At 39.3% G+C, this 24,354-nt stretch overlaps 1 protein-coding gene across 1 annotated transcript in view; it reads right to left on the bottom strand.

Moving 5' to 3' along the window:
• Positions 1-21,986, bottom strand: part of ACSS3 (acyl-CoA synthetase short chain family member 3) — a 155,912-nt gene extending 133,926 nt beyond the window's left edge. Inside the window, exon 1 of the mRNA XM_047740345.1 lies at positions 21,471-21,986. Within this exon, the coding sequence (XP_047596301.1) occupies positions 21,471-21,784 (314 nt within the window). The 5' untranslated portion in view covers positions 21,785-21,986. The remainder of the gene's footprint in view (positions 1-21,470) is intronic.
• Between the last annotated feature and the right edge of the window lie 2,368 nt (positions 21,987-24,354).

Raw genomic sequence — 24,354 nt, 5'->3', positions numbered from 1 at the left:
GATGATGGAAATTTTCTGTCTCTTCACTGCTCAGTAGCATAGCCACAGGTAGCTGGTTAAATTTAAATTTAAATTAATTAAAAATAAATATAATTTAAAATTTAGTTCTTCAATCATACTAGCCACCTTTTGAGTGCTCAGCTTAGCATGTTTGGCTAATGTCAATGCAGAACTAAATGTTAGCTGTTACTTAATTCTAATTAAACTGAAATTTAAATCATCACATGTGGCTAAAGACTACCATATTGAGCAATGCAGCTGTAGGGAATTTTGAGGAGGCAGAAGTGGTCCCCAACACCAAATACTGAAGAGAGATCAAATGAAGTAAGGACTTCAGGTCAGTTCACTGAAAAGGACCACATAGGTATTGATGATCTTTGGGAGAACAATTTGGATACAGGGATGAGCACTGAGGCTACTGGCATGGACGCCGGTGTGTAAAGGAGAGGAGAACCTAGCATACAGACAACATGGGTGAGAAGTGAGGGTAGGAAGACAAGAGGGAAGCTCTGGCTTCTCTTTAGCTTGTACCAATCTTTTAAATGGCTTTTACGAAAAGGGTGAAAAGTGAAGGTGGCTGAGGGGGGAGGCACTGAAAATTAACAGAATTTTTTAATGGCAATGGCAAGTGAGATGGTTACAAAAATTAGGCAAAGTTAGGTTCTGGTTTAGAGTGCAAGGGCATTAATGCTGCTGGAATGGGAGATGTTGGAGTGGAGCACACCGTGAACCAAGACAATGAGGACCAATGGAAGCCTCATCTGAAAAGCCTGGAATGCCTTGTTAAGGACAGGCAGGCTAATTAAAAGGTCTAGAGCTGGAGAATGTCCTGCTTAGAAATGGATTTCAAGTCAGACTGGAGAGGCAAACGAGGAAATGGAAGCAGTTAGGATCTACTGACTAGGCAGGAAGAGCAAGTAAGTTGTGAAAACATGGGGGGAGAGAAACTATTACAGAAACAATCAAAAAGGAACTAGAAGGAGGAGGAAGAATGGTATCAAAGAAGCCTGAGAGTTTCTTCATCTCCGTATGTCAAGTTTATGTTGCCTTTAAGGGAGACCTGAAATAAGAAGAAAAAGAAACAGTTTTGAAGTAGGAGAAGAAACTAATATTTTGTTAATTGCCAATATGCCAGGTTGCACACCTGGTAATTTATATATATATATATCAAATCATTAATGCACACCGTCCCTTGAGGACAACACTGTTATTCTCATGTTATCGATGAGAAACACACCTCAGAGAGGTCAACCAACTCCGCAGAATTATAAAACTAACATGCGGCAGACTGCAACCCAGTTCTTTCTGACTCCAAGGAAAATGGGAGGGATTTCCAATTTCACATGTCTGTGTGCTTTTTTGAGTAATTCTTGTACTTTCCCTAGAGGCTGTTTCCTGTGGGCAGAGACCATGTGCTAGCTCATTAATGGCACACAGCAAATGCTCAATAATTATTTTTAAACTTTTTTTTTTAACTTTTTTTTTTTTAATTCATTTATTTGACAGAGAGAGATCACAAGCAGGCAGAGAGGCAGGCAGAGAGAGGAGGAAGCAGGCTCCCTGCTGAGCAGAGAGCCCGATGCGGGGCTCGATCCCAGGACCCTGAGATCATGACCTGAGCCGAAGGCAGCGGCTTAACCCACTGAGCCACCCAGGCGCCCCTCAATAATTATTTTTAAATAACTGCTTGCAAGTGTGAATGAATGTGAACTGAAGTAGTGCTCTTCTGACACATTAAGACAAATAAGAAAAAGAGTCTCATGACGTAAGCGCTCAGTAAAAACACAACGACTGGCTCAAAAGACTGCCATGGCACACAAACAGAGAGGGCTTTAAGCATTTTTAAGAAGGCATCATATTACTTTATACACACGGGGACATCTCATCTAAATTACAGAGAGCTGGCCTTGAGCCCTATCAACTGACTGTTCCAGGAAACCCTCCAAATTGGGTAATTGCTTACTTGGGGCGGCATAATAACCTTATGTTAATTTAACCACTAGGGATATTGTTTCTGTAAAAGTATTTGGAAAGCACATCTCCTTCTAGGACAATTATTTTAACAGGGAAACCGAACACAAAGAGAGAGACATCCTTCAGCCCTACCGATCCTCCTCCTGTGAGTACACACACACAGAACCCGGCCCCATTCACCAGCCCTAGCCACAGATTGTTCCATCTCAACGTGAAAGGACAGCGCAGGCATCTGCACCTCTACCAGAGCATCTCAGATTAAAACGGAGTGAACAGCCAAAGATGAGAAATACAGCCAACAGGAAAAAGAAAGAAAGAAAGGCTCTCAAGAAATCAATACCTGTTATCTGAACTGCATCCACTGTCAATGAAGAGAAAAGGCATGAATGAATGATCTTAAAGATCCACGGGTTATGAGTCATGCTGGACAGTTAAATTCAAAGCTGAAAGTGAAGACACCACTTTATCTTGTTGGTTTTATTTTTCGTGTAGAGGAAATGCAGGAAAGAAACAGAGTTTAATCAAACAAATAGAATTTGATTTAATAATATAAAAGATAAAATTATAATTAATTAATAGTAATGGACAGATGTTAAAGATCCAGTCAAAACATGTTAAAATTTTGCTTCCCTCTCTCTCTCTCTCTCTGCCTGCCTCTCCGTCTACTTGTGATCTCTCTCTGTCAAATAAATAAATAAAATCTTTAAAAAAAAAAAAAAAAAAAGGGGGCACCTGGGTGGCTCAGTGGGTTGGGCCGCTGCCTTCGGCTCAGGTCATGATCTCGGGGTCCTGGGATCGAGTCCCGCATCGGGCTCTCTGCTCAGCAGGGAGCCTGCTTCCCTCTCTCTCTCTCTCTCTGCCTGCCTCTCCGTCTACTTGTGATCTCTCTCTGTCAAATAAATAAATAAAATCTTTAAAAAATAAAAAAAAATAAAAAAAGTTAAAATTTCAAAGCATGAATTCATTAAGATTGAAATATAATCATAATTAAATATAAATTTAAAAGTACATTGTAAGGGAAAGTAAGCTTCATCAGACAGTCCTTTTCAAGAGAGCATTTAGGATCTCCATAGGAGCAGAGGTCCTCCATCAGCCAACTCAGAAATAAGTCATGAGAAACTCATAAGGGACCAAACTCCAAACCAGAGCAGGTTCCTAGGAAGACACACTCACAGACCAGGGCCCACAGGATCTCCAAGCAGATAACCCTGAAACCTCCAAACTATCCAGAGAACCAAGAAGGGACAGAAGAGGAGGTGCCACACTCCAACACTAACCAGTATTTGTTGGAGGGAAGAGAAGATGCCTCTCAGTATTTAATCCTGATAACAATGATGAAGTGATGAAGAATGAAAAAAAAAAAAAAAAAAGGAGAAGAGAGAGCAGCCCAGGCACCATGCAGAGAAGGAAGCCAACTCATTAATATTTGTTACTTTTCCCTGGTTAAGGAGAAGTGTGAAAAGAGGGTAGAAACAGGTAAGTGTTGAAAGTAATGCGCTCAAAACCTGAGGACTTAATGGCTTTTTCCTATTTTCATATTACATCTTCATCTTAGCTCTCCATTTCCTTCTCTTTAAGGCTATAACTCACACAGAATGACACACCACAATGTTCTGATGGAACTCTCCACTACAGCTGACGCTCCCAGAAGGCAGACACCACATTCATTAACTCATTCTGCACAACACTTAGCTCATGTCCACAGAGAGATGTCTCATACAAGCTCTTATTAGAGAGGAGGAATACAATCAGTCATTTTAGAATGCCTGAGAAGAACTTTTTCTTCCTATTGAACCATACAAATTATTCGGACACTGTTTCTACAAAGACTGTAATTGGGAGAAATACAAAGGGACATCAATTTGGTCTTACTGCTTTAAAAAAAAATTTTTTGAAGCAAATGTGATACAACATTAAGATTTTACAAAGTTCAGTGTTCAATGTTCAATAAATTTTTATCTTTATTCTCTAAATATTTCGTAAGGAAGAAAGTTATGAAACTTTATGAACAATATTAATCTTTTTGGAGAAAAAAATTGACAATATACATTAGAAAGTGTATAATTTGGGCGCCTGGGTGGCTCAGTGGGTTGGGCTGCTGCCTTTGGCTCAGGTCATGATCCCAGGGTCCTGGGATTGAGTCCCGCATCGGGATCTCTGCTCAGCCAGGAGCCTGCTTCCCCCTCTCTCTCTCTGCCTGCCTCTCTGCCTACTAGTGCTCTCTATCAAATAAATTTTAAAAATCTTGGAAAAAAAAAAAAGTGTATAATTTCTCTTTGATCTAGACATCTAAGAAAGTTAAGAAAGAAAAAAGCAGACAGAGCCAGAAAGAGAAATCTTTAGAATGTTGTATCCAGAGATATAAATATATCTGCCTATTTTTAACAGCAAATAAAGAGAAACCACCTAAATATCAACATAAGAATTGTGAAACAAAAAATTTTACATTCACCCAAGATGTTAAAACATTCTAAAAACATTAAAAATCATGGAATAGAAGAGAGGAATGGAAAAATCACATCTTATTACAAGTGGAAAATGAGCTATCAGCAGTATAGATAGTATAATTCCATTTTTCAGCAAGAACAAAACAGAGACCTAGAGAATCAAACAGTCTGATCGACATACAGATTTTTTTAAAAGGGAAAACACATACACAAAAAATAGGAGTGTGTGCCAAAACTTGCAAATCTAAAGAAGGTTTATAGTCTAGTTAATTGCACGGTGCCAATGTCAAGTTTGGTTTTGATAATGTCCTACTTGTGTAAGATATTATCACTGGGGAGAGCTGAGTGATAGGTATAAACAACTTCTTTGTACTATTTTGTATCTTCTTGTGAGTCTATAATTATTACAAAATAAAAATTTTTAAATGAGATAAAAAAACTGAAGGGGAATATATAAAATATACCAATATGTGCACTAAGAATGCATTGAGATACTGAACTACAGTTGATTTTCCATCTATTTCAACTTTCCTGGGTTTACCCAGTTAGAATTTAAAGAAATACTGCTTCTTTAGGGAAAAAAAATCATAAACCAATTTTTTTGTATTAGTTTCAGAGATAGAATTTAGTGATTCATCAGTTGTATGTAATATCCAGTGATCATGACGTCAAGTGCTGTCCTTGATGCTCATCAAACCTAAATTCTGATAAAAATTAATTGCGAATAAAGCAATGTCAATGAAGAGGCAACGTCGATTCAAACCGAGGTCTCAAACTTAGGCCTTGTGATTATAAAACATCTGCTCTTTTAACTAAACCACGCAATGTGTCATCCAACCTCCCACCTTCAGCTCTCACCAGAACAACCTCACAGACACAACCATGCTATAGACATAGCTACAAAAATAAATCTGATTTGACTAACTAGATACCATTGAACATAACTCGAAAAATCTATTAGGCCTTTTTTCCCTACTCTTATCTTAAAAATAATCTTGGAATGGTATCACAAACTCTCTCCGTACTTTATCCTTGTTGACCCCCAATATCTTCATAGATATTACATTCATAGGTAAAACATTTTCCATTAACATTTTTATAATTTGAAACTTAACTACAGTGCAGCCTACTCAATTTTCTGAGTTTATTATCTAGCCCCTGCTAGGCCCACTATTTCCCTTTATTCTTTTTGCTGTTACCGGTTTTTTCCTCACCTTCCTTGTATTTAGCACCTCTAGCAGAAAATAAGAGGCTGTACACATGTAGAAAATGAAAACTGGTTGATTCTTTTATCTATGAAAGGATTCATTAGTTAGAAAGCAGCTACTATTGGTCCAAATGTGTGGTTGTATCCTCTAGTTACTCACACCTCAACAATCAAAGGCAATTCAGAGTAGAGCTGACTGTAAAATAAAACAAATTCTAATACACCTATTTTCAGAAAATTATTACTAGATAGTCCCCATCACTCAGAATTACTCTTTTTAAACAGGAAAATGAAAGCGATCTTATTGCAAGCAACACTTTTTTCCTTTGATGTGTGAAGTTGGTCTTCGAAGTTACACTCTATCTGGATTCTCATTCAGCACTTGGAATAGTTCCCGGCTTTAGAAGGCATTGGATCAACGTCTGTGGAATGAACAAGAGAAAGGAGGAAAGGATGGCAGGAACAAATGAGTTAATGAATGAATAAGTTCTGAGCGAAAAAAACTCCACTTTTATAAATATAACAGGCCAACGAACATAGATGTGTGTGTAGATATATGCATATAGGCACCAGGCTTGTTTTTAAATCTATAACACTAGTATCGTGATAGTAAGATGGGATTAACTGGAGAGGAATTAAGATACAGTGAGAAGCTGATATACTCTAAAGTCTAACAGATCTGGTTTTTCATCCCAGATCTGCTACCTGCAGGCCAAGTAAGCATCAGCAAGTTACTGAACCTTCCTTAAATTCTTTAAGAATGTATGTGCTTGATAAATTAACAAACTGAGGTAAGGAGTATTGTTATTATTACTGTAATAATATATTTTGTATTCTGTAACATTTAAACACACACTCACAAACACATACACATATGTGTGCACACTCACATACAAATACACACAGAGAGAATAAAGTCATCTTCTAGGATTTAAGAGGTTTTGATTGCAAGCATTATTATTTCTATCAGATACAGACTGAAATAATTAGATATTTAATAAGAAAATCTTCCTAATTAAAGGTATTTTTTGCCAGTTATAAATTTAAAAATTAATTCTTTTATAAGTTCATTAAACCTAGATAAGAGAACAATTTATCAAATTAGATCTACCAAGCCTGTAATTACAAATTACACTTCAAACAGCTCTTGAAATATTCAGGTGAAATAATAAAATGTTTATAGTAAACAGTAGAAGAGCTTGAGCAGTCAGGATTCAGCATTTTAAAACAATAAAGCCAATGTCCTGTGTTCTAAAATTCAAGCTCTTAACAGGATATAATCAGCTTTTATATCAAATAATAATATTAAGATTTGTACCATTACGACAATATCACAAATGTGTCCTAGAAAAATAATATTTTATATTATCTCATTGCTATCACTTTTTTAGTTCTTTTTTAATTGAGGCATAATTGACATAAAACATTATATAGGTTTCAGGTATACAATATAATGATTTGACATTTGTATAAACTGCAAATAATTATCACAGCAAGTCAAGATATTGTTCATCACCACACTGAGTTACAATTTTTTTTCTTTTTTTCTTTCTTCTTGTGATGAGGACTTTTAAGGTTAACTTTCAGCAATCACCAAATATCCAATACAGTATTATTAAGTATAGTATTCCCATGACATTTATTTTATAGCCTGAAGTTTGTACCTTTTGACCCCTTTTGCCCATTTCACCCAAACCCTTACGATCCCCACTCCGGAAACCACCGGTCTGTTCTCTGTAACTATGAGTCTGGATTTTTGTTTTGTTTTGTTTTGTTCGTCTGTTTTTTAGATTCCACACGTAAGTGAGATCATTCGGTATTCATCTTTTACAAATTTTTTATAATTTTTTTAAAATTTTTTTAATAAACATATAACGTATTATTAGCCCCAGGGGTACAGGTCTGTGAATCGCCAGGTTTACACACTTCACAGCACTCACCATAGCACATACTCTCCTCAATGCATCTTTTACTACTTTTAACCAATGATTTTCATTTGATCAGTAAAATTTGGTTTATTTCATTAACTTACTGACTACAAAATGACAAATAAATGACAATCTGGTAACGTGATATTGGTCCAGCTCAAAAATCTGAAATTCTTAGAACCTGATATGTGTCAGATAGACAACTTTTTTGGTCCACACTCACACGGGGACTTGGTCTGTACCACATAAGTGAAGTATTTACCTCTTTGTAGTATGTGTGTCTTTGGCTTGATGACTGAGTGCCCATGAATTCTGTAAAATAGTCTCTTTTACAACTAAAGATAAATGAGCCTAAGAGAAGCAAAGGGAGCCAACTGCCTCATCAGGAAACTTAGACCCAAACAGAATGCAAACTGGTGCAGCCACTCTGGAAAACAGAACAGAAGTTCCTCAAAGAGTAAAAATAGAACTACCTTAAGACCCAATTACTCCGGTATTAGGTATTTACCCAAATGATACAAAAATACTGATTCAAAGGGATACATGCACCCCAATGTTTACAGCAGCATTATCAACAATACCCAAATTACAGAAAGAGCCCAAATGACCATCAACTGATGAATGAATAATATGGTATATATATACAAGAGTATTACTCAGCTATAAAAAGAATGAAATCTTGCCATCTGCAATGACATGGATGGACCTAGAGAGTATTATGATAGGTGACATAAGCCAGTCAGAGAAAGGACATATACCATATGATTTAACTCATATGTGTAATTTAAGAAACAAAACAAATGAGCCTTAGGGTGGCGTGAAGAGAGGCAAACCGCAAAATAGACTCTTTACCATGGAGAACAAACTCAGGGTTACCGGAGGGGAGATGGGTGGGAGATGGGTTAAATAGGTCATGGACATTAAGGAGGGCACTTGTGATGAGCACTGGGTGTTGTATATAAGGGATGAATCACTAAATTCTACTCCTGAAACTAAAATTACACTGTATGTTAACTGGATTTTAAATAAAAATTTGCAGAAAAAAAATTTCAAACCCTTTGATGCCTTCATAGAAAGAAGATTCATGAATCATTTTGGGTTCTGGTAGGATGGATAATTTAGGTATACCTACCTACAACTTATATAGGAGCCCAGATAGAAGAGAGATTAAAAAAGATAAATCCAGGGGTGCCTAGGTGGCTCAGTGGGTTAAGCCTCTGCCTTCGGCTCAGGTCATGATCTCAGGGTCCTGGGATCGAGCCCCGCATCAGGCTCTCTACTCAGCAGGGACCCAGCTTCCCCCCTCTCTCTGCCTCCCTCTCTGCCTACCTGTGATCTCTCTCTCTCTGTCAAATAAAATCTTAAAAACAACAACAACAACAAAAAAAAAACCTGTATATGAGTTGAAGTTTCAGAGTCAGTGCAGTTGATATACACAAGGTTGTGTGCATTTCCCTGGGGATAGAAAGGTGACTGAGACCTGATCCCTGCCCTTCCGTTACCTCGTTATGATTCGTGAAATTACTGGTAGAAGTATCAGTGTGAGCTTATCTAGTAGATGTATAGTGGATGGAGATGAGCGTTGAGTATTCTTTGCCAAACTACCTTAAAGGGAAATAAGATTCAAAATGATGTGCTTATGAGGATAAAAAAATGAGTCAAGAACACATGTAAAAGCGGGATCTGGGAAATCAGTGAAGATTTACAATTCCTCTAAAATCAGAGAGTGGGAGATACACAGAAACACAGATGATAAATGAGGAAACGGGAAGCTACACCTCAGATTAGAAATTTTTAGAACTCTAACATAGCTCTCATTCTTTTACCCTCTAGGTCCTGACATCTAAACAGCCACATGATAACCAGACAGAAGTTAGAGTGTAATTACAACTCATTACAGAAATCGAGCTCCACAGTGTGACCCAACTTGGTTGAAAAATGAAGTCCACCACTATGTGACAAGTCACTTAAATCACTCTGTCCTTTGTTTATACAGCTATAAAAGTGCATTATAACTATACCTATTTCACAAGGTGTTGGCAAGATTTAAGGAACACATATATACTTGTAGCATGGGGCCTGAGCCAGAGTACGTGTTCAATAATTAGTTACCTGCCCCTGCATTGCCCTAGCTGCTACTATTATCATTATCATTACTGAGACCTAATACATCAACATGGAAGAAAGGAATAGCTCCAGCATGAGCTAGAGAATAACCACATGTGAGTTCCCTACTACAGACCCTACAAATATCCCAAGTCTTACTGTGGCACACCCCCCAAACACTCAAAGGAAGCATTTAACATTCTTAGATCATTTGTTCCCCGAAGTCTGGCAACATCTATGGAATAACACAAATCAGTGAAAGCGCCCACAGCTCATTGTCCTTGTACTGAATTTCAAAAAATATGACATATTATTGACCAATTGTATATCAATATATATAAGAGAGAGCTGTATGCAATACGATTCCTGAGAAACTCATCTCTGCCCTCAATGTCAGCCATTTACCAAGGTCTGTCTGTCGCACTAGGCTCAAGAGGAAAAGCAGTGGAAAAAAAAACAGGAAAGAATACTGCATATGAATGTGTAAATCAATAATAAACGCAGTAAATAAAATCAACAAGTTCCATAATTATACACACATAAGAAGTCCAGTATTTTATTTTATTGAGAGGTTGGAGGAAAGGAGAAGTCTCAAATATTCATACTTACATGAATTAATTAGGCTATTTATCACCATGTTCTAATAAAAGTAGTAGTAAAACATACTGCAAGCAATGAATAATGTGGTCATTATACATTTTCCATAAGCCAAAAAACCAACAGAGAATTTTTTAGAAGATTGATACTGTTTTCTAGTGTCCAGGAAACATTTCCAGAGTAGGTAACGATATAAAGCCTCTCTCTCCCCAACTTTGGGACTGCTGTACACATTTTAAATATTTACCTATAAAACACAGCTCATTTTTTCAAAGAGTATCAATCTATTACCCCATATATAATACGAGTATTTTCCATGTTTCCAAGAATTAGATTCAGGTGTTTTAAGTTACTTTCAGTGGCTTCAGTGGAGAAGAGATAAGAAAGAAAAGCTAAAATTAACTCTTAGTAAAGAAACACTATAATGTAGTTTTTATTTATTTATGTATTTATTAGAGCACACACGTGCGGGGGGAAGGTGGGTGAGGGGGAGCGGGAGAGAGAGAATCTTAAGCAGCCTCCATGCCCAGTGCCACCATGATGTGGGGCTCGATCTCACAATCCTGAAATCACCACCTGTGCTGAAATCAAGAGTCTGGCACTTACTGACTGAGCCAGCCAGGCGCTCTTATAACATAATATTTAGATGGAGTATAGAAGCTAATTTCAGACCGCCTGGATTCAAATCCTAGATCTGCTACTTACTAGTTTTATAAGTTTAGGCAAGTTTCTTAAACTGTCCGTATCTCCATCTCCACACCCATTAAATCAGAATAAAAACTGACCCTATCCCACAGGGTGGTTATAAATATTAAATCAATTATAGCACTCAGTATTGTACCTGGTTCACAACACGGACACAAAAAAGCCTACCTGCTTTTACTACATGCTGGACACTATGTACACCAGCAACACAATCATTCCAACAATCCTATAAAGTTATAATTATTGCCTTCTCAATCAGTAAGGATAGGCTGGATTACACTACAGTAACAATTGCAAATTCTCTGTGACTTGCAAAAATAAAAGTTTATTTCTTACTCATGCAACTTCACTGTGGGTTCAAGTGGACTCCCCAGATCTGCTATTAATGCATGTCTGCTCCGCAATGCAGATGGCTTGTAGCCCACATGTGTTTCACAATAGCCAATGCAAGCCAGAGGGCTGAGGAAGGAAGCTTTTGCAAATGAAGGCTTCACTCTGAAGTGACACACCTTCCTCCTCTCACTGCATTAGCCAAAGCTAACCACATAACTCCATGTATATGGGGATTCCAATCCTTTGGCATGCCTGACCAAGAGGAGAACAGATACTGCTGAACAATAATACCCATCGCAGACCAATTTTATAAATTCTGCCATTTTACAATTATTTGGGCTAAAGCACTGTTCGAGGAGTGGGAGCCGGAATTTTAACCCAGGAATCAATTTGTTTTCTCCACTGATAATGATCCTGGACTTTTTATTCGCCTACCCACCAAAATAATATAACTAACAAACTCCCATTGGTAACTGGCAAACATCATTTGGCCTTGATGAAGGAGGGGATTTGGGAGGAAGGCAAAGTCAGGGTATTCGTGGTTTAGAAAAGCACTTAACTCTCAATTGAGAATCAGTAAAACTCTATGAAAATAAGAAAAATTGTGGGGAGAAAGCAAAGTTAGATTAGTATAAAAGTAGACTTTTCTAAGCTCCAATGCTTTTGCTTCTAATTATTTAGCAAATAGTCTATAATACTGACCCTATGCTCCTTTGACTACTATCTTACCAATTTTTTTTTTTACAAACATTGCTCATGTCTACACAGATACTGAGCATTCATTTTTTTTTAATCTTCCCAAAGTTCTTTAACTTAAGTGAGCCATCCACTTAGGAGAGAGGTCTTGAAAGATTATACTTGGGAAATGTTTTTATTCTAATATCAAAACCTAGGTAGAAGTATTCCTGTTGTCCAGAGTTAGCTCTTAAGTCAAAGACCTATAAAATCTAATTGCTTTTCTCCCACTTAGAAACATTTATATTTTAAATCAGTAAAATTCACTATTTACTGAAAGTCACAAATTAAGTTCTACCCTCTCTAAACTACAATTTGAAAGAGCTTATTTATTTTTAGCTATTCTAAGACTTTCAACTGGACTACTTCAAACTCAAAAAAAAAATTTTTTTAAAGATTTTATTTATTTATTTGAGAAAGAGAGAATGAGCGAGCAAGAGAGAGCAAGCTAGTGAGCGTGGGGAACAGAGAGCAGAGGGAGAGGGAGAAGCCAACTCCTGCTAAGCAGGGAGCCGCCTCTGAGGGCTCAATCCCAGGACTCTAGGATCATGACCAGAGCCCAAGGCAGATGCTTAAACGACTGAGCCATCCAGGTGCCCCGAAATTCAAAATTCTTAAACTTCAACTTTCCTGGATATCATAATAATACTCCTCCTAGGGACGCCTGGGTGGCTCAGTTGGTTGGACGACTGCCTTCAGCTCAGGTCATGATCCTGGAGTCCCGGGATCGAGTCCTGCATCGGGCTCCGGCTCCGCGGGGAGTCCGCTTCTCTCTCTGACCTTCTCCTCGCTCATGCTCTCTCTCGCTGTCTCTCTCTCAAATAAATAAATAAAATCTTTAAAAATAATAATAATAATAATAATAATAATAATAATAATACTCCTAGATTACACTGGGGAAATAAGTCAGAGAGAGTCAATTGTGATACGGTTTCACTTACTTGTGGGGCATAAGGAATAACACGGAGGACATTAGGAGAAGGAAAGGAAAAGTGAGTTGGGGGAAATCGGAGGGGGACACAAACCCTGCGAGACTGTGGACTCTGAGAAACAAACTGAGGGTTTTGGAGAGGAGGGGGGTGGTGGGATGGGTGAGCCTGGTGGGGGGTATTAGGGAGGGCACGTATTGCATGGAGCGGTGCATAAACAATGAATTCTGGAACACTGAAAAAATAAAATTAAATTAAGATGTTAAAAAAAAAAGAATATTACTCCTCCTTTCTATGCACTATCTTTTTACCTCATTTGGCCATAATTCCAACAAAAGCAAATAAAATTAACCTCTTTTATAGGAAGTTCTCTATCTCCATGGTTTAGATAAAGGATTTGAATTGCACATTCAGATGTGCTTCTAAAATTGTAATTTATTTTTTTTTAAAGATTTTATTTATTTATTTGACAGAGATCACAGGTAGGCAGAGAGGCAGGCAGAGAGAGAGGAGGAAGCAGGCTCCCTGCTGAGCAGAGAGCCCGATGCCGATGCCGGGCTCGATCCCAGGACCCTGGGATCATGACCTGAGCAGAAGGCAGAGGCTTTAACCCACTGAGCCACCCAGGAGCCCCTAAAATTGTAATTTAAAGAGGTTATTAGATTCATATATTGTCACAAAGATTCATCAGCCTCCTACATATTTCCCTTGCACATGTCACACCACCGTGGAAAGCAATGAGTTGCTGCGTGTTGCTTATGAAAGTAGAATTCTTAAAAAGAGAGAGAGAGAGAGAAAAGAAAGAAAATAAGGAGTACCAGCAGATACAATACCTTCAACCACTGGATTTTTTTTTTTCCTCACCTAAGAGTATATGGCGCGAACAAAGGAGAAGTAAGCCACCTTCCAGGAGGTGCTTGCTCAGAGTTTGGATTTTCCCATGCACCTGGTAGTTGATCCAGTCACAGCTGATTGAATTTCCATTGTTCATGGATTGTGCCATTTGTCAGGCAATCCATCCTTGCTTATATAATTGCAGCATTCCTGTAGTTCACTCTGTTCTGTCCTGGAGGTTCAGCAGCATGACAGACTGAGAAAATTAGATATGGCACAGTATCAAGCTGCTGACCTTCAGAATATAAAATAAGGCCCATCTTTTAAAATTGGGCTTTCTCGATAGAGGTTTTTCTGCGGGACTGGATTTCTAACAGGCCATTTTTCATGTCGACCATGTACCTTCTTAAAATATTTTTTGTATTTATAGGAAAATGACAATTTAAATTTTAAATATGCCTGTACTGTGCACGAGATTATGAATAAATTCATTTCATTTAGAGTTTGTCAAAAGGGGACAAATTTTTCATCTTTAGGTAAGCCTCTCACCTTCAAACCAGAATTAAACATCATTTTAATAAACTCTGATAAATATGAAGGAAAATTCAAAGAAGCTCAATAAGTTAAAAAAAAAAAAAAAAAAGACTAAATTTCCCAAATAGTTTAATGTGGCTGACTAATGGATTGCCAAAGCACCAAAATTCATTAGGGAAATTAAATTACTTTCCAGTTATATAAAATTCACATTATATTGTCCGTATTTGTTTTCCTTGGAAACAAAGTCAAACTCACAGAAAAGTTGGAAATACGAGATAAAGAACTTTTTCCTCCTCTGAACCACTTACTTATACAATGCCTAATAACCCAAGAATAATTAAGTAAATCAACGACTATTATTTCATCCCTTTTCAACTGCCTCCTTATTTTCCCTGTAAACTCGCAATGAAATGTGTAACTATCTAGAGAAATAGAACTGTGACAGCATATAACAAGAACAGACAGACTGGCTGAGTAGCTCTTTATTTCATCGTTTAGACTTTTCCGTGGAGTTTCCTCCGGGAACTTCTAGTACCTAAACAAAAGAAAGATAAGAAACCACACAAAGCTGCAAAAACAGGGAGGCCTGTTGATGAGGAATGGGTTTCAAAATAAGCAAAATTCCCTTCATTCCTATGTCACAGATTTCTTCACTTCTGCCTTTAAACACGGTTTCTCCTAAAAGGGGAGGAAGGAAAAGTAAAGAGAAGGAGGAAAGTATTTCATAGCTCAGGTGCATCTACATGCTGTCATTCTGTCTCCCCTTGCTGTCTCTAATTCCTCCATGGAATGTTCCACCCACCGTCAGCTCACTCTGTAATGCACTGCTCTTGGTCTCGCCTCTGTCCCTCCATTCACATCACATTATGAAAAGTCCCTGAGGATTTCTGAATCAAAATTGCTCTTTCACACCTCCGTTGCCTTCAAACATCTCTAGAGCCCTTAACCTCTACTGATGGTCCTTCTTTTATCTGTTCCCTTCTTCATACTCCAGGACATTGAAATATCCTGCTCTTCCTTCTCCTACTTCTTTGACCAAGTCCCATCCACTCTTGCAAGGTATTTTTTCCTACTTGTCTCTAAAGTTTAGTTTTTAGTATGTTCCTCTTCCTCTCTCTCCCTCCACCCCCATCTCCACTCAACATTCATCAGGCTTTAACTTTACATCTTTTCAAGTTAGAGTCGAGTCTACAGTCGTACATCAAGCCCCCTCCAGGTTTCAGCCAATGAACTTTCATTTCACAATCAATTCCCCAACTTGGAGATCTGACTCACATTCTTGCCATTACCATAACTTCCTTCCTTCCCTGAACCCCACTTTCAGGCGGTCACAATGTCGCATTTAGCCTGGGGATAGGAGTTACTCAGTTCTGGGCAAGTGCTGCCCATTGCTAGTGGATGTTCCACTTTTTTGTCAAAAGAAGACCAAAAATTGAATTGATACCAGAAATGTGGATTTTAGGTGAAATCTTCCCATGTTTAAATACTGAGAACTACTTAAATAAACAAAAACTCAACATCTGGCTCAAACAAAACCCACTTGTAGGCTTAGAGTCAGATTGTGACCTGTAGCCCAAGAAATGAAGGCAAAACCTTTTGCTTCCTATTCCAAGATTTCTGAAACCATCCTGAAACTACCTTCTGAATTTGAGTGCAGCAGTGCCCCCTCTTAATTGTGGTTTCACTCTGCTGTTTTCAGTTACCTGGGGTCAAACTCAGGCCCAACATTTGTTACAGTGTCTATGTCCTTCATCTCACTTGATCTTATCACGTAGGCATTTTAGCACAAGAAGAAAGATGAGCACAGTACAATAAGATATTTTGAGAGAAAGAGACCACATTTACATAATGTTTATTACAGTGTATTATAATTGTTCTATTTAATGAGTTGCTGTTAATCTCATACTGTACCTAGTTTATAAATTAAATTTTATGATAAGTATGTATATATAGAAAAAAAAAAGTATATGAGGGTTCAATTCTATCCATGGTTTCACACATCCTCTGAGGTCTTTGACTGTATCCCCCATGGGTAAGGGAGACTACTGTACCAGTAACTCAAAATATCTTCTACAAGCCAACTGTCCTCCCATACATAAGCACACTTGATTTTTTCTAACCTCTATGCCTTTGTCATGTTTGCTCCCCACACAAAAATATTTTTCTTCTAAAGTCCTATCTTAAGATCCAGGATCCAGTTTGAATTACCATATCTTTGAAAACCTCCCAGATCATATTTCAAAGACATTAATACCCAGTATTGTGTGTCAGGCATAGCTCCAAGCATTTTACAAGTCCCTCCCTACACCCATATAATCCTAAAAATTAATCCAAAAAAAAATCCTGATACTATCCTAATATCCCCATATAACCCTAAAAAAAAATTCTGATGCTGTCATCATTCTCATTTTACAAATAAGGATATTGAAGCTTGCCCAAGGTCAGTGGCAGAACTGGGGTTGAACTCACACCCATCTTTTTCAAGTACAGAAAGAAAAGTAGTAAATTCATGTTCTGGTCATGCATGAATATATGGCATGTTATGTACCAGGAAAAAAATGTAAAATTCCATAACATGACTCACAAGACCATTTACCATACGGCTCTCTTCTTCCATTTCTTTATAATTTCCCCTGTCATTCCCTAAGCCCCAGCCACATTAGCTTTCTTTCAGTTTCTACAATCTACTGAGCTACTTCATACCTCACGGCCTTTGCATATGCTGTGCTCTTTGCCTGGAATGTTCCTCCCCAGGTTTCATGGCTTATCTCTCTACTTACTGGGATCTCCGTATAAACATCATTTCCTCAAGACTCCTTCCACGATTCTTCTAGAGAAGACTATGTTACATCCACCACTAACCACTGTATTTCATAATATCTATTGCAATTCTAAATAACTTTGTGATAATTTTTTTAATGTATGTCTCCTCTGCTGCTATGTGGTAGGTTCCTTCACTATCTCTTCCATCATTTTCTCTGTAGTATCCACACAATAAGTGAATGATTGATGTCTTTAACTCTTATGGAACATTTGAAGACTTAGAGGAATTAAACAACCTTTATCTTATAGCTAGTAAGGAACTGAGATCTTGCATGTTGAAAAACCCACACACTTTCCATTATAGACAGGTTAACCAAGCTGAAATCATTTTCTAGTAATCTGCATTTAGTTGGGAGCCTTTCCTTTTCAGCTTATAGTCACTTATTACATATTAAATTCTAAATCAAATAGTATAGGAGAGTCTTATCATGGAATGTTGTTTAAATAAAAATAAGCAAAAATGGGTTGCAATGCTTTCAGAAAAGAATAAAGTGATGACCTAGACAGAAGAGTCAACCACAAAGTACAAGACAAAAGTGGACTGCCTAATCTTTACTTCAGAGAGTGGCAGCTGGATTTCTATTTCAGCCTAGGCAGCAGGATATCTAATGCAGGAGGAGAAAATAACTCAAACATCCATTTCCTTGTTCAGGATTAGAGAAACTACTTGGAATTCTAATTGCTTCACCTTTGACTGCAGTTTTCCACTGAAGTTCCTAAAATAGAAACTTTAGTACCCCCAAAAGCCAGATATCAAGAATGTGAATTAATCACCAAACTGTAACAAAAGGTGGTTCTTCCCAACTTCCTAGAGCACCTACATGTAACTGGGATTTATCTTTCAGAGATCTCAGAGATTACAGTACCTGAAATGTGTGTTGCAGGGCTATTCACTTCAATGGAAAGTCCCTTCAGTTTATCACCCTTAAGGATTTCTATTCCATGTTCATACTCCTGCGTATGTAAACTGCTATGGGATAGTTAGTTTATGCCACTGTGAAAGCTCGCATGCGTTACTATTTATGTGTTGGAGCTTTTGATAAGTCTACAGATGCTGAGTGGAGTTTACTTTCAAGAAAAACAGACAAGATAATAAGGAAGACAGAGAAGTCAAAGGGCACCAGAGATCTTGATTCCAGGTAAGGCAGCTCCGTCTAGGAGAAGAAAGCTGTAGCAACCTCGCCTCGGTTTACTGAAAGATTTGGCTGTCCACATCTCCATTGCCCAGCTCCCAGTGACGCAAAAAATAAGCAAGTCTCTTTCACATCAAATTATGCTTATATCCCCTTACCACCTCCCAAAGACATACAGAAGCAAAAATCATCGCATCTACGTATTCTGTTACTTTACTAACATTTTTTAAAACTCGTACGTCAGCTCTACCCTAGATCCTAGGGATAGAAAGACAAAAAAAGAGAGACATTCATCCTGCCCTTGAATTTAGCTTTATAGATAACTGTTAACCCATGAGGAATATCTGCAAATATGTGTCCAACACAGTAATGGATTCTATTTGAAACTGAAAGCACTTATTGAAGTTTAAGATTAGATATACGGTCTCCTACCTTCATTTTCCTGCCTAATTCTTCTCTGCCAACCAAAATTCTTAGTAAAATCCAATCACACTGCTAAAATAAATACGGACACACAAACTTATCTTTATGCACCTTGATCTTTTGGGTTACTATAAAACAGGTATGGCCACGTGATTCCAAGAGCACAAAGATGAAGAGTTTATAGTGTTATCAAATGTCAGTTATTTAAAATGCATTGAATTTTTGAAAACACGAAGACCCTTTGGTAAAAATGTCATTAAAGACATTCAATGCAGGAGCGCCTGGGTGGCTCAGTGGGTTAAAGCCTCTGCCTTCGGCTCAGGTCATGATTCCAGGGTCCTGGGATGGAGCCCCACATCGGGCTCTCTGCTTAGCGGGGAGCCTGCTTCCTCCTCTCTCTCTGCCTGCCTCTCTGCCTACTTGTGATCTCTGTCTGTCAAATAAATAAATAAAAATCTTTAAAAAAAAATTCAATGCAGATAATTTTAGAAAATTTAGGCAAGCAATTAGAGATTAAGAAGAAAAAAGTTAGAAAGAAAATATCCAGGTTAAGACCACATAGATGGCTCAGTAGGTTAAGTGGCTGCTTTTGGCTCAAGTCATGATCTCAGGGTCCTAGGATCCAGTGGCACATGGGCTCCCTGCTCAGCAGAGGAGTCTGCTTCTCCCACTCCCCCTGCTTTTCCCCACCACTTGTGCTGTCTCTACTTCTCACAAATAAATGAACAAATAAAATCTTTTAAAAAAAAATCTCCAGGTCTAAAATACCTATTTGATGAACCTTTGACTTCCACATTCTCTGCACTCACTCGGGCCCCTGTCAACCCCAACCAAACCTCTAGAAACATCTGCTTTCCCTTCCATTGTCACTGCTACTGCCTTATATATGGCCTTCATTTGTTTTTACTTGGAATATCCCCATGACTTTTCTTTTTTTTTTCCCCCATGACTTCTTAATTAACTTCTCTTCACATGGTTTTGGGGGAGGGGGTGGTCACATAAACCATTTTCAGTACTATACTTTATGACAGATATATAGACACACAACTTTGAGAATACACTCTTAGGAAAGACCATGATTTTTGTTTTGATCTAAGAAACACAAGGAGAGTTTTCTCCTCCCGAAATAACTATGGTATAAGAGTGCAAAGATACTCTTTGCACTCTACTCTTCCCCCAAAATTTTTAAAATCTATTTCATCCAAGCCATGGTCTTAATTCGTTACCCATTTAATCCTCATACTATTACCACATTTATATATGAGAACACTGAAGCAGAGAGATTAAGTAACTCAGCTGTGAACACACAGCCAGTAACTGGGAGACCCAGAACTCAGACCCAGTATTCTGGCTCCACAGAACATGCTCTTAGTCATCATGGGTCATCATGACTTACATATATACACACACATATGACATATATACACGTATGTGTGTATATGTTTATGTGTACTATATTATGTCTACATATATACATATATGTACACACATATATGTATATATATAGACATATAGACATAGACATATAAATACACATGGTGTTTCGATCACTGTCAGGCATGTCAAAGAGGGTTAGTCAAACACTACTGAAAAAATTAAACCAGAAGAGAAAAGGTGCTCAGATTCTAAAGGGAAAACTATGTAAACTGTTCCAAACAATGAAGGGGGGGCATGATGACAATACAGAACAGGGTCTGGTTGGCTTGCCTTTCTCCATTTCAACAAGGAGACATTTGTCAAATCCAAACCTGTCATTTCCCCAATCTCATTGCTGGGAATTTGGAAATTTGGGAAACCCCACTGCAGTGTTTCTCAAACTTTTACAGGAAACATCTCTCTCTAATGGCCAGCAGATGAGAGCAGCCACATTCTTATTAGGCACATAGCTGAACAAGCAGCCACAATTCCAGTTTTCATAGACTGTGTGCCACACCCTTACTATTCTGACAAGTCTGGCATTTATTCTACAATGTATCTCTGTTTGGTTGTGATATAAAAATAATGTTTATAGCTGCTTATAGTTGCAACTCCAGACTATATATATATATATATATATATATATATATATTCCTACCATGATTTCTAGCACCACCTGGCCTATATGTGCATAATTCTGGAGTACCTCATATTGTGGCTTCATATAGACAATAGGGCTATGGATCTAATCTAAGCTGGCTCACAAGCCCTCCTCTCACCTCTCCAGCCAACACAACAATTTGCAACCACAGTAACATTCAAATTTCAGCCTGTTTTCCAACCCCTGGTCTTTAATAATTAGATCCTTGTCCACCTTGAGAAGATACACCCATCCTTTCAAACCCTAGTTAGGCGTGATTTTACTGAAGTCCTTCCTCATTTAAATCTCTTCCTCCCTGCAGTGTGTGGATACTTGGCAATACTTGCCTAGTTTATCCCACTGTTCCCATTTGTCTCCGTGGCTGTCTTCCATACTGGACAGTGCTGTCCCTGGGGCCAGACCCTTGTTTTAGTCGTGTAATATCGTCAGTGTCAAGCAGAGCCCTGCCGTGCCAGTAAATCTCTGGGCTATAGGAAACTGGGCTCATAACAAGTAGCCCAACTCCTCAAGAGACGGCAAAAGAGTTGACTATAAAATTTAAATTAAACACAAATCGAAAGATCTGAGCACATCTCCAGTCCTGAATTTCTCTCTTAACAGTGCCAGGTTCCCCGCGAAGGGGACGTCGGGCCCGGTCGCCCAAAAATCGTGGGATATCTGGCTTGGCGAAGGAGTCACTCACCAACTCGTGGAAGGGGGGTATCTGTTCTCCAGCGTTTTGGTCCAGGGCTTGTACCAGCTGATCTGCTCGGCCGCTTTGCCCCAGAACCTCTCGGGGTCGGCCACCGAGGCCGCGAAGTGGGTCTTGTACTCGCCGCCACCGCCGGCCGTAGACAGCGCCCGGCAGCCCCGGCCCCCGAGAGCGCCCCGAGGGCCGGGGGCCACGTACGCTCTGCGGGCCGGGCCGGCCCCCCGCGCCGCCGCGGACCCGGGCAGGGACCCCCCGAGTCCCCCTGCGCCGGTGACTTTGCGACACTGCAACCAAGACGGCTTCATCGCCGCCGGTCGGGCCCCCCAGCTGGCCGCGCTGCCCGAGGTCCCGGAGTGCACTCGTCAGACGGTAGCTGGGGCGCTCCCGACTTCCCAAAGCCGGCAGGGAGCGTGCGGGAGGCGGGGGCAGCTCCGGAGCGGAGCGCCGGGCGCTGGAGTTTGGCAAGAACACTAGAGCTGCAGGCAAAAGCCGACCTGGAGCGTCGGGGAAGCAACAGGCTGGAGTCGGGGCTGGGGGGTGGGAGGCAGGGGCCAGGGCCACCTCGGGAGAAACCCAGGTCCTGCGTGCGCCCCCAGCGCCGCAGCTCCCGCACGGAAAGCGCCCTGGAGCTGCAGAACCTCCTCCCTTCTCCCACACGCCAGTGGCCCCCGGGGGAGGCCGACGCACCGATCTCGTTTGCAACAAACAAGTTTTTAAACAAACAAGTCGAGCGCAGCTCCTCTGACTTCATCTGTGCAGAGCCAGCTGGTGGAGGCGTACCCTGCGGCGGAAACCAAGGCCCCTGAAGCGCACGTTTCCTTTGTTTTTAAAACTCAGCTAAGTCCCTGGTTATTAAAAACACCGGCGGCTCCAGGGCAAGGGCTGCTCCAGGATTTCCCGGCAGCTGAGAGGGTAGGAAAAATGGAGAAAGGTTGCGCTTAAGTGGGTAGTAGTTTGAGGGAATGATTGACCGCCCCTGGGGACGGCAACACCCTTAGGATCCGGATTTACCAGCTGCCAGGTTTGCCCCAAGGGACTTGTTGCATTTCTTCCCTTCCAGTTTGCCTCTTTGGAGTTTCTGTGGGCCTTTTCTTTATGGGGGGGAGAGAGCCAAACGGAGGAGCTAAGTTAAGATAAAGTGAATCAAACAACAGAGGAAGAGGAAGCTGGGGAAAATTAAAAGAGAAAGGCAGTGTAAATTACTATCCGGGTCTAACATTTCTAAAAGCTCCTTCACCGTTTTTTACACCCAAGTGAAATTCAGATGCAATCTGTTTGCCTTAACATTTGCGGTTTTAAATGTAAAGATGTTTTTTTTCCATTGGACTCTCTTTCCTGCTTTGTCAAAGATGAGTTGACCATAGAGTTGAGGGTCTATTTCTGGGCTCTCTATTCTGTTCCATTGATCTATGTGTCTGTTTTTGTGCCAGTACCATGCTGTCTTGATGATGACAGCTTTGTAATAGAGCTTGAAGTCCGGAATTGTGATGCCACCAACTTTGGCTTTCTTTTTCAATATTCCTTTGGCTATTCGAGGTCTTTTCTGGTTCCATATAAATTTTAGGATTGTTTGTTCTATTTCTTTGAAAAAAAAAAATGGATGGTACTTTGATAGGAATTGCATTAAATGTGTAGATTGCTTTAGGTAGCATAGACCTTTTCACAATATTTATTCTTCCAATCCAGGAGCATGGAACATTTTTCCATTTCTTTGTGTCTTCCTCAATTTCTTTCATGAGTACTTTATAGTTTTCTGTGTATAGATTCTTAGTCTCTTTGGTTAGGTTTATTCCTAGGTATCTTATAGTTTTGGGTGCAATTGTAAATGGGATGGACTCCTTAATTTCTCTTTCTTCTGTCTTGTTGTTGGTGTAGAGAAATGCAACTGATTTCTGTGCATTGATTTTATATCCTGACACTTTACTGAATTCCTGTACAAGTTCTAGCAGTTTTGGAGTGGAGTCTTTTGGGTTTTCCACATATAGTATCATATCATCTGTGAAGAGTGATAGTTTGACTTCTTCTTTGCCGATTTGGATGCCTTTAATTTCCTTTTGTTGTCTGATTGCTGAGGCTAGGACTTCTAGTACTATGTTGAATAGCAGTGGTGATAACGGACATCCCTGTCGTGTTCCTGACCTTAGCAGAAAAGCTTTCAGTTTTTCTCCATTGAGAATGATATTTGCGGTGGGTTTTTCATAGATGGCTTTGATAATATTGAGGTATGTGCCCTCTATCCCTACACTTTGAAGAGTTTTGATCAGGAAGGGATGCTGTACTTTGTCAAATGCTTTTTCAGCATCTATGGAGAGTATCATACGGTTCTTGTTCTTTCTTTTATTAATGTGTTGTATCACATTGATTGATTTGCGGATGTTGAACCAGCCTTGCAGCCCTGGAATAAATCCCACTTGGTCGTGGTGAATAATCCTTTTAATGTACTGGGAAAATGTTCCATGCTCCTGGATTGGAAGAATAAATATTGTGAAAAGGTCTATGCTACCTAAAGCAATCTACACATTTAATGCAATTCCTATCAAAGTACCATCCATTTTTTTCAAAGAAATGGAACAAATAATCCTAAAATTTATATGGAACCAGAAAAGACCTCGAATAGCCAAAGGAATATTGAAAAAGAAAGCCAAAGTTGGTGGCATCACAATTTCGGACTTCAAGCTCTATTACAAAGCTGTCATCATCAAGACAGTATGGTACTGGCACAAAAAAAGACACATAGACCAATGGAACAGAATAGAGAGCCCAGAAATAGACCCTCAACTCTATGGTCAACTAATCTTTGACAAAGCAGGAAAGAATGTCCAGTGGAAAAAAGACAGCCTCTTCAATAAATGGTGTTGGGAAAATTGGACAGCCA

The sequence above is a fragment of the Lutra lutra genome, chromosome 8 (genome assembly GCF_902655055.1).
Source record: "Lutra lutra chromosome 8, mLutLut1.2, whole genome shotgun sequence".
Taxonomy (NCBI): Eukaryota; Metazoa; Chordata; class Mammalia; order Carnivora; family Mustelidae; genus Lutra; species Lutra lutra.
Note: the sequence above shows the minus strand (reverse complement) of the source record. Positions and strands in the feature narration are given on the sequence as shown.